The 16,767-nt window shown below is 33.4% G+C and overlaps 3 protein-coding genes across 3 annotated transcripts; 1 reads left to right on the top strand and 2 right to left on the bottom strand.

Moving 5' to 3' along the window:
• Positions 1-1,732: 1,732 nt before the first annotated feature.
• On the top strand, positions 1,733-2,383 carry LOC131638855 (uncharacterized). Its single transcript, XM_058909400.1, has one exon. The coding sequence runs from the start codon at positions 1,733-1,735 to the stop codon at positions 2,381-2,383; it is 651 nt and encodes a 216-aa protein (XP_058765383.1).
• A 235-nt stretch (positions 2,384-2,618) lies between these two features.
• LOC131638852 (GDSL esterase/lipase At1g29660-like) lies at positions 2,619-5,147 on the bottom strand. Its single transcript, XM_058909398.1, has 5 exons — positions 4,839-5,147; positions 4,191-4,318; positions 3,715-3,960; positions 3,390-3,630; positions 2,619-3,103 (listed from the first exon to the last, which is right to left on the bottom strand). Exons 1-5 carry the CDS (start codon positions 5,086-5,088, stop codon positions 2,868-2,870), a joined length of 1,101 nt encoding a protein of 366 aa, XP_058765381.1. The 5' UTR covers positions 5,089-5,147; the 3' UTR covers positions 2,619-2,867.
• A 9,345-nt stretch (positions 5,148-14,492) lies between these two features.
• On the bottom strand, positions 14,493-15,117 carry LOC131638854 (uncharacterized). The gene is made up of 2 exons (XM_058909399.1): positions 14,864-15,117; positions 14,493-14,769 (listed from the first exon to the last, which is right to left on the bottom strand). Exons 1-2 carry the CDS (start codon positions 15,115-15,117, stop codon positions 14,493-14,495), a joined length of 531 nt encoding a protein of 176 aa, XP_058765382.1.
• Between the last annotated feature and the right edge of the window lie 1,650 nt (positions 15,118-16,767).

The following is a 16,767-nucleotide window of genomic DNA, read 5'->3' as shown; positions in this document are numbered from 1 at the left end:
AATGGTAGAAATGAGGTGAATAAGAGGACTTCTTTTTTGTTCATTAAGAGATGTTGGTTCTTCCTAAAGGAGGATTTTGTGAGTTTCTTTAATCACTTTCATGGAGGTGGAACGTTATCAAAGGCTATTATTTCATCTTTCTTGACTTTGGTTCCTAAATCTTCTAATCCGGTGGGGTTGGACGATTTTAGGCCCATTTGTTTGGTAGGTTGTTTGTATAAAGCTATTTCAAAACTTCTAGCGGGGAGATTGAAGAAAGTTTTGAATTCGATTATATCATCTTGTCAAAGTGCGTTTGTACCGGGAAGACAACTTTTAGACGGGGTGGTAGTGGCTAATGAAGTGTTGCATTTTTCGAAGCAAGAAGGAAGAGCTACCTTGCTTTTCAAGGTCGACTTTGAAAAGGCTTACGATAGAGTTTCGTGGAATTTACTTAGATATATGTTAGCAAGGATGGGTTTTGGAGGTGTGTGGCTAAGATGGATGGAGATGTTGATTTTTCGTAGTTCTATATCCGTTTTGGTGAATGGGAGTCCGACTAAAGAGTTTGTTGTGAAGAAGGGATTGAGGCAAGGTGACCCGTTATCCCCGTTTCTTTTTGTGGTGGTGGCGGAGGGTTTAGCGGGTCTAGTTAAGAAATCAATTGACATTGGAGAATTTAAAGGTCTTGATTTTAATGGGGGATGCACGGTAGACATTTTATAATTTGCGGACGACACTCTTTTAGTGGGAGATGGTTCATGGAGGCAAGTGTGGGCGATAAAGGCGGTGCTTAGGGCGTTCGACTTGGTGTCAGGTCTTGGTATTAACTATCACAAAAGTAAGTTGATCGATATACATGTGAGTGCTAATTTTTTGGAGGCCGCATCCTATGTTTTGTCTTGCAAGGTGGAAGAGAGTACTTTCTTTTTTCTTGGCATTAAGGTGAGATGTAATCCGCGGAAAAAGGAGTCTTGGACTCATCTTGTTTCTAAGATGAGGAGGAGGTTGTCGGGTTGGAAAAACCGTTTCTTAAGTTTGGGAGGAAGAATCACTCTAGTTAAATCGATTCTTAGTTCCCTTTCCATTTTCACAATGTCTTTCTATAAGATGCCTTCTTCGGTAGCTAAGGAAGTGGAGAGGATTCAAAATAATATTTTATGGTGTGGGGGTTTGGATGAGAGAAGGAAGATTCATTGGGTTAGTTGGAAGAATGTTTGTCTTCCGACTTCTAAAGGCGGGCTTGGTTTTAGGGAAGTTGGTACTTTCAACCTTGCACTTCTTAATAAATGGCGGTGGAGGATCTTAGAAGGGGAAGAAGCGCCTTGGTACAATGTTCTAAAAGCCCGGTATGGTGATTGGGTGATGAATTCATTTTGTGGAGGTATGTCTTCTTCTCTTTTTTCTTCTTCTTCTTCTTTTTCGGTGGGGTGGAAAGATTTGATTTCGATTGGCAGTTATTCGGCGGAAGACCCGGTAGTGTCGAAATGTAGGTTTGTGGTTGGAAATGGTTATATCACTCCGTTTTGGGAATCTTGTTGGGCGGATAATTATAGTTTAAAGGAGCTTTTTCCCAAGTTGTTTTCGTTTTCTTGTTTGAAAAGGGTATCGGTGGCTAGTATGGGAGGTTGGGTTGATATATAGAGTGTGGAAGTGGGGGAATTACGGTGTGGTTTTGGGTGATGATACCGACCCTTCGGTGGTGGTCGAGCATGGCATGCTCCATCTTTTGTTGTTGGGCCGAAATGTCCTTATGGAGGGGAGAGATAAGGTGGAGTGGAGCGGTTTGGGAGGAGGTTCGTTCTCCATTGCTTCTTGTTACGAGTTTTTGGCCGGTTTTAACTATCCGTTTGGCCCTCCGAATATATTCGATGTTGTGAAGGATTTAATTTGGAAGGTGCATGTGCCGTTTAATATTAAGGCTTTTGGTTGGAGGCTTCTAATTAATAGGTTACCAACCAAGGATTTATTGATGGGTAGGGGTGTTTCTTTGTCGATAGAGAATTCTTTGTGTGCTTTTTGTGGTACTATTCCGGAAAGTTGTGATCGTTCTTTTTTCAAGTGTAAAGAGGCGGGTGTGGTTTGGAGAGAGATAGCGGTTTGGGTTGGAAAACCGGTTAGTGGGATGGAAGAAGATTGTTTACAAAGCTTTATGGATTGGTTCCTCTTTTGTAAAAAAAAGAAAGTTAAGGAAGGTAAATGTGGGGTGATATGGTTAGCTATTTTGTGGATTTTTTGGTTGTCTAGAAATGGTTTTTGCTTCCGCAATGAAGGTTGGGTTGTTGATAATACGGTTTGGAATATCAAGTCTTTGTTATGGAAGTGGTCGTTTTTCGGAGAAATTACGCACCCAATATATAGTTTCTATGAGTTTACTAAAGACCCTTTGTTTTTCCTCTCATAGCTATATTTGGTTTGTAATTTCTTTTCGGCGGATTTTTGTTTTTTTTCCGCCTCTCGGGTAAACAGGTTTGAGAACCCTCAGTTCTCCTATATATTCCATCTTGCTTAAAAAAAAAAAACTTAAATTAACTTGTTTCATTTAATGTAAGTCGATAAAATGGACGACTCATATGATTTGACATAGCTTTGTACTGTCATGTTCAACCATTTTTTCAACTACGAAAAATAAAATAAACTTAAACACAAAGAGACTCATATCCATTAAAGATAATAACCATATTACAACGAAAAGGAAATAATTCCAACATCAAACCAAACCAGCAAACCAAGCCATTATGACAACATTAAGGACTAGGACATTCTTATGCAATATAATTGCTTATTGACCGAAAAGAAAAACGACAACTTATTACTAACACATGATAATTTAAAATTATCTTTATTTCATGCAAACAAACATAGCTTTTTTAAAGATACCATTCTGACTAAGTCCCCTTTCCAGTAACGTACTGAGCAAGTTGGTTGATATCCAACGGATAAGTCACATCTGGAGTATCAGCGCTGTTGTACGCAGCTAATGCAACAAAGTTGTTCACAGCTTCCGTGGGATGAATTCCATCAAACCAAACGTATTCATTTCTATTAGTGCACGGTATTGAGTCAGGGAAACAGAATCCATTAGCTTTTAAGGGACAGCAAGCTCTATCTGTAACAGTAAAACCTAAAACACAAAAAATAATATGCATTAAATTACAATATTTAAGAACTTAAATCATAGACGTTTTCATTATTAATATTAAAAGGGTGTTGCTAACCAGTGGGCAAGGTTAAGCATTCCAAAAAAAAATAATATTTTATAGAAAATTTAATATTTCAAATTTCAAGATATTAAATATACAGATTATCGAAATAAAATTTATTATTTTAAAATTTTAACCATTACACTGTAGGCACTGGTTAGCATTTTCCATATTAAAATATGAAATGAAATTATTTGAAATGTTTACCAACGGAGCTGTCAGGGACTAAAGCCGTGGTATTTATGAAGATAGTTTTGGAATAAAGAACTAGGGAATTGAAGTCTTCCACAAGAGATCTAAGCTTCTGACTATAGATTAATGCAGCATCATTCTGTTCTTCAACACATGATCCAATAGGTTTCCCTTCATCAGAAATGGCAAGTGGTGAGCAACCTATTTTATCCAACCCGACTAGCACGAGTTTTCTTGCATAATTGTTATGCAAAACCTGTCCACCAAAAATACCAATTTATTATAAGCAATCAAACTAAAGTTGATAAATATTAGACTTGAAGTAAATTTTAGTATATACCTGTAGATAATTGGATAATTGGTCAATAAGAAGTTGAGCATATTCGGTAGGGTTATACTGTTTACTTGTTGAATAGTGTTGTGGTTGGAAATAATTTAGTGCGTAATCGTTGGTGCCCATATAAACATAATACAAGCACTTTGAGAGATGATCTTTGGCTTGTGCCAAACCGCCAAGCTCGGCAACAATTCTGGACACTGTAATTTTGTGATTTTGTAATTGCAATCCCAAGTAGATATTATTAATCTGCATAGATTGTGTAACACTATTTTAGTGGTATTCATTATAACATTTTATTTAAATTTATTATAAATAGTAAAATCCGTCTTTTATATATCATGTTGGAACAAAGTTAATCTCCAAATATATTATTTTATTTAAATTTATTATAAATAGTAAAATCCGTCTTTTATATATCATGTTGGAACAAAGTTAATCTCCAAATATATTATTTTATTCAAATTTATTATAAATACCGCAGTTTTTTTGCCGGTCTCGTAAAGAATTCCACCCGAACTAGATGCGTAGTTAACACCTTTCAGAATGTCATAACCAGTGGTATTTGCAAAAGGTGGAATCTTTTTCTCAAATCCAAGTAGTTCGCCTACAAAATTATAATGTTAGCTTGTGCAAAAATAAAATTCACAATATTCAAAACCAATTAAATTAAAAAAATTATTATATATATATATATATATATATATATATATATATATATATATATATATATATATATATATATAAATATATATCATAATATTCAAAAACAATTAAATATTCAGTCAATCTTATGAACAACGACGATGTGGTGTGTTTCCGCCAGCAAGAAAGTTAATTGATCTAAATTTTTAACTTGGGTTCATCAATTATGTCATATCATTGTTATGTAATTATTGATGATATGGATCAATTAATAATGTAAAGAATTTATTGTATTCTTCATAATCCCTTGTAATCTTGTTCTCATCTTTTATAATTTATATATACTATTAATATTTTACCATTCAAAACAAATTTAATGATGATGTTACTTTGTAAAATTAGAAGGCATTAAAAAATCTCAAAAATTATAAATAAATAAAAACCCTATCAAAAAAGTCCTTAGTAGTTGTAATAATCGTTACCAATTATGTCAATTTTGGTTCTCCCATTGGTAGCTCTTCCTGTTGGTCCTGTTGGAAAGTCGATACCAAAAGGCAAGTAATCAGAGTTTGCAGTGGTTTCAATATAGTTATTGTTTCCACTGTCAGAGAAAGAGTCTCCAAATATGAAAAGGCAAGGCACTTGAGATTCTCCATTGACACAATGCTGCATGTAGCATGCAGCCAAGAGAACAAGATACAAACCAAACAATGTTTTAGTTTCACCAGCCATTTCTCTAGATTTCAAAATAGCTATGTTAAGAAGAATGAGAAATGGAAGTGTGTGTTGATATCACAAAATGGAGGGGGTATATATAGGGTTTTACATGCCAAACTTATCTAAACAAAGTGTCAAGGAAGTATCCATATGGATCACAATGGATAAGATTTCCAGTATAATCCTATAATAGTAATACTAATTACTCATATTTTAATTAAATAAACTTATGACTTACAAGGTTTCTTATCATTTTTAGTATAATAAAAAAAATTAAATTGACATATTTTGGTCCCTATTAAAAAAAAATGACATATTTTGATCCCATAAAATTATTATGCATGTAATTTTCGTCCTTACTATTAAACCGATTTATATATTTGAATGATTATTTTACAAATATGTTTAGAACATTATAAAAGTTCCTAAAAAAAAATCCCAAAACTTGATTTCAAAATACTTTTTAAAAATTTTAAAAATAGTAGAGACTAAAACTGTATGTATACAAATTTTATAAGGACTAAAATATGTCATTTTTTTAATAGGGACTAAAAATGAATTTTAAAATATTTATAGGGAAAAAAAACATACTTAACCCTTATATTTAATTACATATTAAAGTTGTGAATTATTTTTAAGAAAGTGGTTAATTTGGTTGATTGAACTTCAGTGTAAGAAAAATATATCATACAAAAAAATTAAACTCACATCCTTTAAAATTGGTTTAAATAATAGTTACACATCTTTTAATTTAAAAAGTGCATTAACCTAAGTTTATATATACCAACAAAAATTTGTAGTGATAAACAAAAAACCATAAAAAAAATTACGATTAAAAACCATAGATTTTTAGTGATAGACAGTGACACCTCTAATTTTTTATTATTAATATTAATATTATTATTATTATTATATTATCATTATTATTATTATTTATTAATATGGTCTTATTTATTATATATCACTCCATTTAACTACTCAATAACAATTTTAAAAGATGTTTAAGTAAATAACATTAGTTTCAACATTAAATATGATATGTTTATGAGAAAACATTAGAATTAAAGTTTTATTTAACTTATTCCTAAAAAAAATCAGTTTTAAGATGAGAATTACTTTCATTTTTTATTATAGGTTAAAATTACATATTTTTTTACTTGAGACTGTTAACACCTTAAAAATATTCTGATACCATCTTATTTGCAAAACTATCAATAATCCATCTTACTAACAAGGGAAGATCAACTAAAGAAATTATAACACTAAATACAAAGTAATTTGAATAAAAAAAATTATAAAAAAATCAACTATTTTTATAAATTTAATTTTTAACTTAGAGATTTTATTAAGTTATTAAACATATGTATCCACTTTTTTTTATCAATTTTTTTATAATAATACAAGAATTTGATTAATGAGACAGTCTTTTAATATGTTCGACTCTCTATGAAAAGTTATAAAAGTTAAGAGTAATTTGACAAAATTATTTGATAACTTTGATTGTATCTAAATTTGTAATGTAAAACATTACTATCAATATAAAAATTAATATATTGGTAGACATCTTGGGTCATGTTTGTATTGTTTAAAAAAAAAATTATTTAAAATGTGTATTCTTCACTGGTCAAGCATTTTCCAAAGTTCATATATATATATATATATATATATATATATATATATATATATATATATATATATATATATATATATATATATATATATATATATATATATATATATATATATATATATATATATATATATATATATATATATATATATATATATATATATATATATATATATATCAAACTTTAAAATTCATATACATTTTAATTATATTATCTCTTATTTTTATGTCATCATGATTTCATATGTTAAAATTAATGTTATTTCAATTATACAATAGATTTAATCTAAACACGTCTTAATAACATACAAAATGATTATAAACTAATATTAATATATATATATATATATATATATATATATATATATATATATATATATATATATATATATATATATATATATATATATATATATATATATATATATATATATATATATATATATATATATATATATATAATAAAAATTTTCTATCTATCAAAAAATTTTAAAGAATATTTAATGGAGTCATTATTATTAAGTCAATCTATTTCTTTGTGTAATTCTTCGAATAATTTTAGAACTATATAGGAAGTTATAAAAGCATCAGCAATGCTCAACATCCCAAAAAATCAACACAAATAATGAGCATAAAATATATAAAGACAAAAAATAACTAAACGAATATTTATATTATGATGTATAAATTTAAATTTTCATAATATTTACGACACATAGACAGTAATCAGGACAAAAAATAACTAACGTATGATTCTCATATCCGTACTGTAAATTATTGTAGGTCTTTTGGAAATCGCATAGCTACGTGATTCTCATATCCGTGCTGTAAATTATTGAACAGTTTAAACACCTCACCTCCCATTTGACCTTTTGTACTAGGCGTCAAACGAGATAAATGAAAAATGAAAAATATAAAATGTTGATAATGATTGTGTAATGCAAGTCAAAACGGCAATTGGAGGAAACTTCCTACCACCTCCAATTTGTATTTGGCACCACCCCTTGCTTTTTTTTTTTTTTTTTAAGCAAGATATATTAATAACCGGAGAACTAAGGGTTCTCCAACCTGTTTACACGAAGAAACGGGAATAACCCGACAAAAAGAGAATTACAAACCAATTACGACTACGACAAAAAATGCAAAGGATCCATGCAAAACTCGTAGAAAGAGTAATTGGGGTGTGTAATTTTCCCGCAAAAAGACCACCTCCACACCAAATGCTTAATATTCCAAACGGTATTGTTCACATTCCAAGCTTCCTTCCGAAACCAAGCTCCATTTCTAACCAACCAAATAATCCAAGTGGTAGCAAGCCAAACCACTCCCAACTTCCTAACTTTAACTTTTTTACTACGAAAAAACAAGTGTCAATCCATAAAATTCGACAAACACTCGACATCTACTCTATCCCCTTTACCAACCCAATTAGCTATCTCACTCCAAATATTTTTCACCACCAAACAACTAAAAAATAAATGGGAACTAGATTCCAACCAATTACCACAAAACAAGCACTTTAAATCATCCAAAGGGATAGAAATACCTCGTATCTTCAACATATCTTTCACCGGAAGCCTATCGAGAAAAAGTCTCCACCCGAACTTTTTACCATATTTTATATTTATATTTTTACAAATATTATTGTAAATTTTTTAAAAAGTTCTCTAATTTTACAGATTTTTCAGACACATTATTGAACATTTTATAGCATTTTTTTCCGAATTTTTCGCAAAATTTTATCGAATATTTTAAAAGGTTCAAAAAAATGTATACTTTTTCGGATATTTTGAAAATGGTCGGTAAAAACTAATAAGTTCAACCGCATATTTTAAAAGAACCATTAAAAATGCTTAAGTTCTTTCGATTATTTTGAAAGCTGCGGAAAACATTCATAAGTATTTATGAATATTTCAAAATAAACAATAAAAATACATAAATATTTACGGATTTTTCAAAATATTCGGTTAAAATGCTTACATGCAAAAAAACATTTCAATAAATTCTAAAGTTAATAATCAGATATTTTGAAAAATACGAAAAAAAATAAGACATTTTTCTGCATTTTTAGAAAAAACCGAAGACCCTTTGCTTCTTTACCACATATTTAGAAAAATTCGGAAAGCCCAAAATTTTCGGATATTTTTTGAAATCTGGTAGTTTATACAATTTTTTGTATTTTCAACGAACACCAGAGGCACAAATGGTTCGATTGCGGTAAACAGCGTGAACTAGCTAGAGTTGGTAGGGGTCGAGATAGGGGACGTGATGTGGAGGACTCGCAACTCCGGGCGGGGAGAGTGGCACTAGCCGGTTCTCACAAGAGACGATTGGCAAATCATGCCCAGTCTCGTGCACCCCATATTATTCGACGTAGAGGATCTAGATCTGGTTCTGGATGGACGAGAGATGATGTGGATGAGCCAGTTTGGGTACCATGTGCAATGGTTTAGGATGACGTTCAGATGATGGTAGAGGCATACGTGTCTCATCTGGTAGAGGTTCCTCATCCTTTTGAGGCAAAGGTAGCAGTGACTACAGAGGTTACTACAGAGATAATTATTGAGCCGCATACTCCACATACGACTGATGAGGTTACACATGCCGATGATGTGTAGGTTACTCCACCTGTGGATACACATGTCATTGCTCTTGCTTCGACAGACCTGTCTATACACACATATGGGGGGTTCCTGGTGGGCCTATTGATAGGGAGAGGTACGTATATGATATGTCTCTGGTTTGACTTTATTTATTAATGATACGTTGAAATTAAGTGTTTATTTTATTTTGTTTGTTACAAGAGTGTATGCTGCTTAAGGTGCCCGCCCATGCGATCACCTACTATTGGTTGACCGTTCACTAACATGCTCGACGGTCAACTATTCACAGCCTTTGTTGAGCAACGGTACAAGGAGACGTCTTCCTTTCATCTTTTATTTGGTGAGATAACGATCACATTGGATGAAGTCTTCTTTCTTTTCCATATTCTGCTGGCAGGTAGTTTCTTCATCGCTCCTATCAATAGTTAGGAGACTGCACGTATGACAGTTGTGCGATATTTGGGGGTTGCTAAGGAGAAGGACCTAGAGGAGTTTAGGTTTATGAGTAGTGCTCGCTTTCACCTATCTTAACTGCGTGATAGATACGGCGAGCTAGTGCAACAAGGTATGTTTGAGGCAGCCGTTGGGGTATACATGTTATATAACACCCTAATTTCTCCGGCAATATTAATATAAAATCAGAGTAAATTTTTTTCAAAATAATAAACATGTGATAAAACATGCAATTAGGATGTCACACTTTTCAAACATATAAAACCTACTCGGTTGTTTATAGATGCATAACACGGTTTCGGATGAATCAAAACAGTTTCATAATCCTCAATGTTACTTTTATTACGCAGCGGAAAGAATCATATTCAATATTAAAACCATTTGCATCCAACAAACATATGATATTTATTCAAATAATAGGGAGTTCATAAGATTCCAAACAAATCATCAAAAACAAACATCAAAATAAACTAAGTGTTCACCCCCCAAGCGTTACGTATCAGAGCAATGACGCCGACTCGAAAGAAAATGAAAAGCAACCTCTTCAAAACTCCGTAGCCTCGGAACTACTCCCGACTATCTGCATGATGTCGTATAAAGCATCATTCATACGGAAGGGTGAGATATCTCAACAATATAAAAGAATGTATAATAATAGGCATTCCACTTCTCACACATTCACACCATTCAAAACAATCATGCATAGTTATACATTCCATTTCTCACACATTCACACCATTCAAAACAATCATGCATAGTTATACATTCCACTTCTCACACATTCACACCATTCAAAACAATCATCATACGATTCACACGTAAATCACACAACTTATTTATCAATGTCAAACAACAATGCAATGCAATGAGACCGACTCACAAATTTAATGCATGTGGTACCAATATCGCTCCTGAATCCACTCCATCTAGGACCAGACCTAACAATCGTGAACGATTTGGTTCACCTTGCTCCAGATCCACTTCATCTAGGATCGGAGCCAACAATTGTGAACACTTTGGTTCACCTCACTCCATATCCATTCCATATAAGATCAGAGCTAACAACAGGACTAACGTCCACGACATATATTGCATGCGACTCAACAATGCAACAAACACAAAACATTGATATCTACGTCCATCAATGCGACACGCCAATACAGGCCACCTGCTATTCATGCATACAACATACAATCCATACAGCTCAACAACAATACACGACATCAACGATAAATATTCATCCACTGTTTTCAAAAGTATTTTTATGTGATAGAAAATATTTTTAACTTCCCGTAGTTTCAAATGGCGCATCAACGGACACACGAGTCAAAAGTTACGAATTTTCAAAGTTTTGAAAAAAATTTCCCAACACAACAATGTAACCGGTTATATCAAACATGTAACCGATTATCTTCCTATAACCCAACAAAAATGCGCCTCTGTTTATGATGTAGCCAGTTACATTCCCCCATAATTACATTTTCACGCCTTTTTCACACAAGGTAACCGGTTACATCAACCATGAAACCGGTTACATCACTGCTAGTTCAAAAAATCTGCTATTTTTAAGAATACAAAATCCCTTTCTCTCAACCCCAAAACCTCAAATTTGTAATAAAAAATCATATTTTAAAATTCCAACCTTTACATACGCATGTTATACAACATTTCTACACCCTTTATACAAACCAATTCATCAAATCAAACACAAATATGTCAACAATTCATCATTTAGGTTCACACATTCACAAAACAATCTCATGAACAAAATCATACAACAATGATAATTCATCCCACATACCTAACATTATACAATCCCTTAGAAAGTTGGAACCCCTCCCTTACCTTAGATTGATGGTTCCTAAACTTCCACGTTTGAATCTTCAAGCCCTATCCTCTTCTCAGTTCCTTGTTTCTTTGCTTCTTTTTCCCTCTGAGCAATCGTTCCAAATGATACGATTCTCTTTCTCCCGTTTCCTTTTTACTCAATTATTTGTTAGACCCCTATTATGATATTCATTATTTACCCTCACTAATCCTCATTATTCCCACTCATATTTATCCAATTTAAATAATTAAAAATAATTCTAACAATTCTTCCTAATTTTCAATAATTATTTAAATTATAATAATTCTCAATGTGAATCACACCCGTCACTACCCCACACAGAGCATCGTCAAACCATTTATTTCATCATATAACTCATAGCAAAATAATTAAATAATAATTATAATATTCAGGTGTTACAAATCTCCACCAATTAGAATATTTTCGTCCTCGAAAATTAACTTAATATTCAAACGATTTCGAGTAAGATTCTCGCATCTTACTCTCTAATTCCCACGTCGCATTCTCATTGCAAGCTCATTGGAAGCTCATCATTTCACGATCTTCGATCCTCACAGTACGGTTTTAACTATAAGATTATCCCGCACTTGCATATCATTTGTCGGAATCACATGAGATGGATCAGAAATATACTTTCGAAGTTGCGACACATTAAACACATAATGAAAATTTGATAAGTTAGGTGGAAAGGCCACCCTATATGCAATAGTTCTCACCTTGTTAGAAATCTGATAAGGACCAATAAACCGAGGAGTAAGCTTCCTCGACTTCAAAGCGCGTCCAACACTAGTCACCAGAGTTACTCTCAAGAATACATGGTCTCCCTCTTGAAACTCAAGATCCTTCCTTCTCTTATCATGGGAACTCTTTTTCCTACTCTGTGAATTTTTCATCTCATCGCAAATTACCTTCACCTTTTCTCTAGTATGTAGGACAATCTCAGGTCTATAAACTACACTTTCACCAAATTCATACCAACACAAAGGTTTCCTACACCTCCGACCATACCGATACTCGAATGAAAACTATTTTTATAAGTGAACTCTATTAGTGGAAGATAATTATCCCATGTACCTCTCTTCTCAAGAAAATAAGCTCTCAACAAGTCCTCCAATGACTGAATAGTCCTCTCCGTCTGACCATCTGTCAGTGGATGATATGTAAAACTTAATCTCAGCTTAGAGCCAAACGCATCTTGCAAACTCTTCCAAAATTCAGAAGTGAACCTCAAATCTCTATCACAAACAATACTCGACAGAGTTCCATGAAGCTTCACAATCACACGGATATTAATCTCCACTAACTTTGCTACATGAAAACTGATATTAATCGGATTGAAATGAGCCGATTTCGTCATTCAACAATCACCCAAATCGTGTCATGTCCTCTTGGAGTGTTAAAAAATCCATCGATATACTATCCCATGTCCACTCTGGAATATCTAATGGTTGCATCAATCCTGCAGGTTTCTGATGTTCGACTTTCGACTTTTGACAAGTCAAACACGCATACATAAACTGTGCCACATCGCGTTTCAATCCTGGCCACCAAAATAACTTCTTCAAATCTTGATACATTTTAGTAGCTCCCGGATGGACACTTAAATTGCTCCTATGACTCTCTTCCAGAATCATCTTCTTCATTCCTACATCATCAAGAATACAAATTCTACCGTGGAATCTGGATACACCTTCCTGATCTACTTTAAAATCACTTTCTTTTGATTGATAACTCGCAACCATCGAGTATATCAACTTTAATCTAACTTATAATATTCCTTAATGTTATTCAAAAAATTATTGTTAATCTTGAATATTCCTATCATAACACTCTCCGGCGTCAGTTCACATACTAAACTCAACTCTCTAAATTGCTCAATCTTTTCCAGCTCTCTAACCATCATAAAAAACATATGCAACGATTTCTTACTTAAGGTATCTGCCACAACATTAGCTTTACATGGATGGTAATTCAAACCAAAGTCATAATCCTTTAACAGCTTTAACCATCTGTGTGGCCTCATATACAATTCCTTCTGGTCAAACAAGTACATCAAACTTTTGTGAGTAGGATAATTCTGTTCACAAATGCTTAATTACCTCGATGCATAAGCTACTACTTTGTAATTTTGCATAAGTACACCACCTAAACCCAATTTAGATGCATCACAATACACAGTAAAAGATTCTTCCGGGCTAGGTAATATCAAAATTAAAGCTTTCGTCAACTCCTTCTTTAGCTCTATAAAACTTTCCTTGCACTGGACATCCCACACAAATGCTTTTCCTTTACAAGTTAGCTGAGTTAATGGATTTGCTAACTTAGAAAAGCCTTCGATAAACCTTACATATTAACCAGCCAAGCCCAAAATGCTTCTAATCTCCGTAACTAATTTTGGAGCTTCCCATTGCAACATTACATCTACTTTGGATGGATCCACAGCAATACCATCACCTGAAATGACATGACCAAGAAAACTCACCTTCTCTAGCCATTACTCATATTTTGACATTTTTCCATATAATTTCTTCTCTTTCAACACTTGCAAAACAATTCTCAAATGCTCCACATGTTCTTCCTTTAATTTGGAATAAATCAAGATGTCATCAATAAAGACTACCACAAACTTATCCAGGTACGTATGAAATATCATGTTCATATACTCCACGAATACACCTGGTGCATTAGAAATGCCGAATGGAATCACTAAAAGCCTATATCGAGTCCTAAAAGTCGTCTTCTGAATATAATTGTCTTTAACTCGGATTTGATGATAACCTGACCTCAAATTAATCTTTCTAAATATATGTGCACCCACCAACCGATCCATTAAGTCATCTATTCTGGGAAGTGGATACTTGTTTTTTATCCTCACTTTATTCAGCTATTGGTAGTCTACACACAATCTCACACTATTGTCTTTCTTTTTCACCAAAAACACCGGAGCTCCCCAAGGCGACACACTTGGTCTCACGAATTTCTTTTCAAGCAAGTCTTCTAATTGCTTCTTCAACTCTGCTAACTTAGATGCCGACATCATGTACAGTGCCATGGAAACAGGTCTGGTATTAGGAACAAGATCAGTCGAGAACTCCACTTCTCTTTCTGGCGCCACATCTGATATATCATCCGGAAAAAACTTCAAGAAAGTCACGCACCACCTGTAACTCATCAATTACAGCATGATTTTAAACCGAAAAGGATGCAATCAACGAAAACACTTGAGCCTCATCTTGCATCAACTCAATCAACCACCTAACAGTCAATAAACCAACTTTCTCCTCCTCATCAGGAGCAAGAAACCAAACAGACTTGTTGTAGAAATTAATTTGAACAAAATTGAATTCCAACCAGTTCATACCTAACATCACATCCACACCACTCAATGGTAAATGAATTAAATCCACAGCAAACCCTCTGTCGAAGATTGACAAAGGACATCTCAAGCACACTAGAGAAGTAGTCTCTGATCCCTTAGCTTGAGTCTCAATAACCATCTCTCCATCCATAGAAGACAATACAAGATTCATCCTTTTCACACAATCAATAGCAATAAAATAATGTTAACACCGGTATCAATAGTAGTAATTAGAGGAGTATTATTAATGATGTTAGAACAAGATTGTGAATCTATGTTCATAATCTAGTTTTAATGATAACAAGCATATATTTTGTGAGTAACAATTTTATTACTAATGGTTTCATTTAGTGTGCAGATATTATGTTATAAATCTCATACAGGACTCATCAGAATAAGAATACGACAACTACATCCAGAAGATCGAAGAAGCCAAACATCGTTCATCAGATGTTCTGATCCAGAACACATCAACTACCAAAGACAGCAGATAAAGAAGCAAACAAGCAAAGAAGGAACACAAGCTCATTTAGAAAGAGCACGCAACTATAAGAAGCTTTGGTTGAGATCAGAACATCATGTAAGAAGAAAGATCAGAAGTTCTTAAGCAAGAAGTTCTGAAGACACAAGGCGGCGAGATTCAAAGAGCAAATAACAAAAGAGTCACTTGTGAACCAATGAAGAATCTACAGCTCAACATACATAACAATTAAATAAAATACAAGAGCTTAGAATCAAAGGAAGAGTCACTATAAATATCATCACATGCAAAACAATTGCAACATTTAAAAGGAACAACTCCCAAGGCTGAAAAAAGAAGCAACCCACATGCAGCGCTTTGGAAAGACAAGCTCAACCAAAGAAGCACGCCATCAACTGTAATCATCACGTTGAGGATAAGGTTCTTCCAAGAACAACACATGTCACAAAAGGCTCAATCCAGACAAAGCATTCAAGACAACATTCAAACAAGTCTCAACGGCTAGATTCCAACGGTAACATACCAAGCTCTATAAATAGATCAAAGCTTCGGACTTGAAGGTATGCGTTCCAGTATGTATCAGAGTATGCATCTAGAATGAGCATCAGAGTATGTATTCAGGATACATTTACAGAGTGAAGAACAAGTAATATCTAAGGAGAAAATCTGTAGAGAGAAATTGAGCATGAAAGCATAAGAGAAGAAGTATGATGTCATCAAAAGAGGCACCACATACTCTGAAGAAGCAAATCAAAATAGAGTTGTTGCTCTAAATCTGCCTGAGAAGAAGAAGATGAAGATCAATGAAGAAGAAGCTATTTTTATAAGAGTTGATGCTCTTCATCTGCTTTCAGAAGAAGATCTAATCCAGAAGTTCAAAAATAGAAGACTACAAGTTTATTTGTTATTCTTGTATTTAAATGTAAAACACATAGAGTTGTTGCTCATAGTGTGTTACGTCTAAGAAACTTCTGATAGAAGGTTTAGGCTCTAGAAGTGACTTCTAGTCAGTGAGTCGTAAACATAAGTATTGAGAATATGAGATCATCTGCTTAATTAAGAAGCACACCTATATTCTCCAGAAGATAGATGAATGTTATATCCTACTGGGATCCCTGAACGGTTCATTATCAGAAGTTAGTCACAGTGGTTTGATGTGCGGGGTTATTCATAATAAGTCGGTTGTGCAGGGTTAGTCACAGTAGGTAGACTGTACAGGTTTCCTGAGTCAATGGACGTCATATCTCACGGAGATCACTGAACGGGTCATTATCCAGATGGTTTGTCACAGCAGTTGGCTGTGCAGGATGGTTAGTCACG

This window comes from Vicia villosa, unplaced genomic scaffold, assembly GCF_029867415.1.
Source record: "Vicia villosa cultivar HV-30 ecotype Madison, WI unplaced genomic scaffold, Vvil1.0 ctg.002451F_1_1, whole genome shotgun sequence".
Lineage (NCBI taxonomy): Eukaryota > Viridiplantae > Streptophyta > Magnoliopsida > Fabales > Fabaceae > Vicia > Vicia villosa.
This window is presented reverse-complemented; position numbering and strand designations above follow the sequence as displayed.

Excerpts from the sequence above, each read along its gene's own strand:
- LOC131638854 (XM_058909399.1), bottom strand. The coding sequence starts at position 15,117 with ATGGATGGAGAGATGGTTATTGAGACTCAAGCTAAGGGATCAGAGACT. Across the intron at positions 14,770-14,863 it reads GTTGGTTTATTGACTGTTAG|GTGGTGCGTGACTTTCTTGA; the intron begins GTGGTTGATTGA and ends GATGAGTTACAG.
- LOC131638852 (XM_058909398.1), bottom strand. The coding sequence starts at position 5,088 with ATGGCTGGTGAAACTAAAACATTGTTTGGTTTGTATCTTGTTCTCTTG. Across the intron at positions 3,631-3,714 it reads AATTATCCAATTATCTACAG|GTTTTGCATAACAATTATGC; the intron begins GTATATACTAAA and ends TTTGGTGGACAG. Across the intron at positions 3,104-3,389 it reads AGTCCCTGACAGCTCCGTTG|GTTTTACTGTTACAGATAGA; the intron begins GTAAACATTTCA and ends TTTGTGTTTTAG.
- LOC131638855 (XM_058909400.1), top strand. The coding sequence starts at position 1,733 with ATGGAGGGGAGAGATAAGGTGGAGTGGAGCGGTTTGGGAGGAGGTTCG.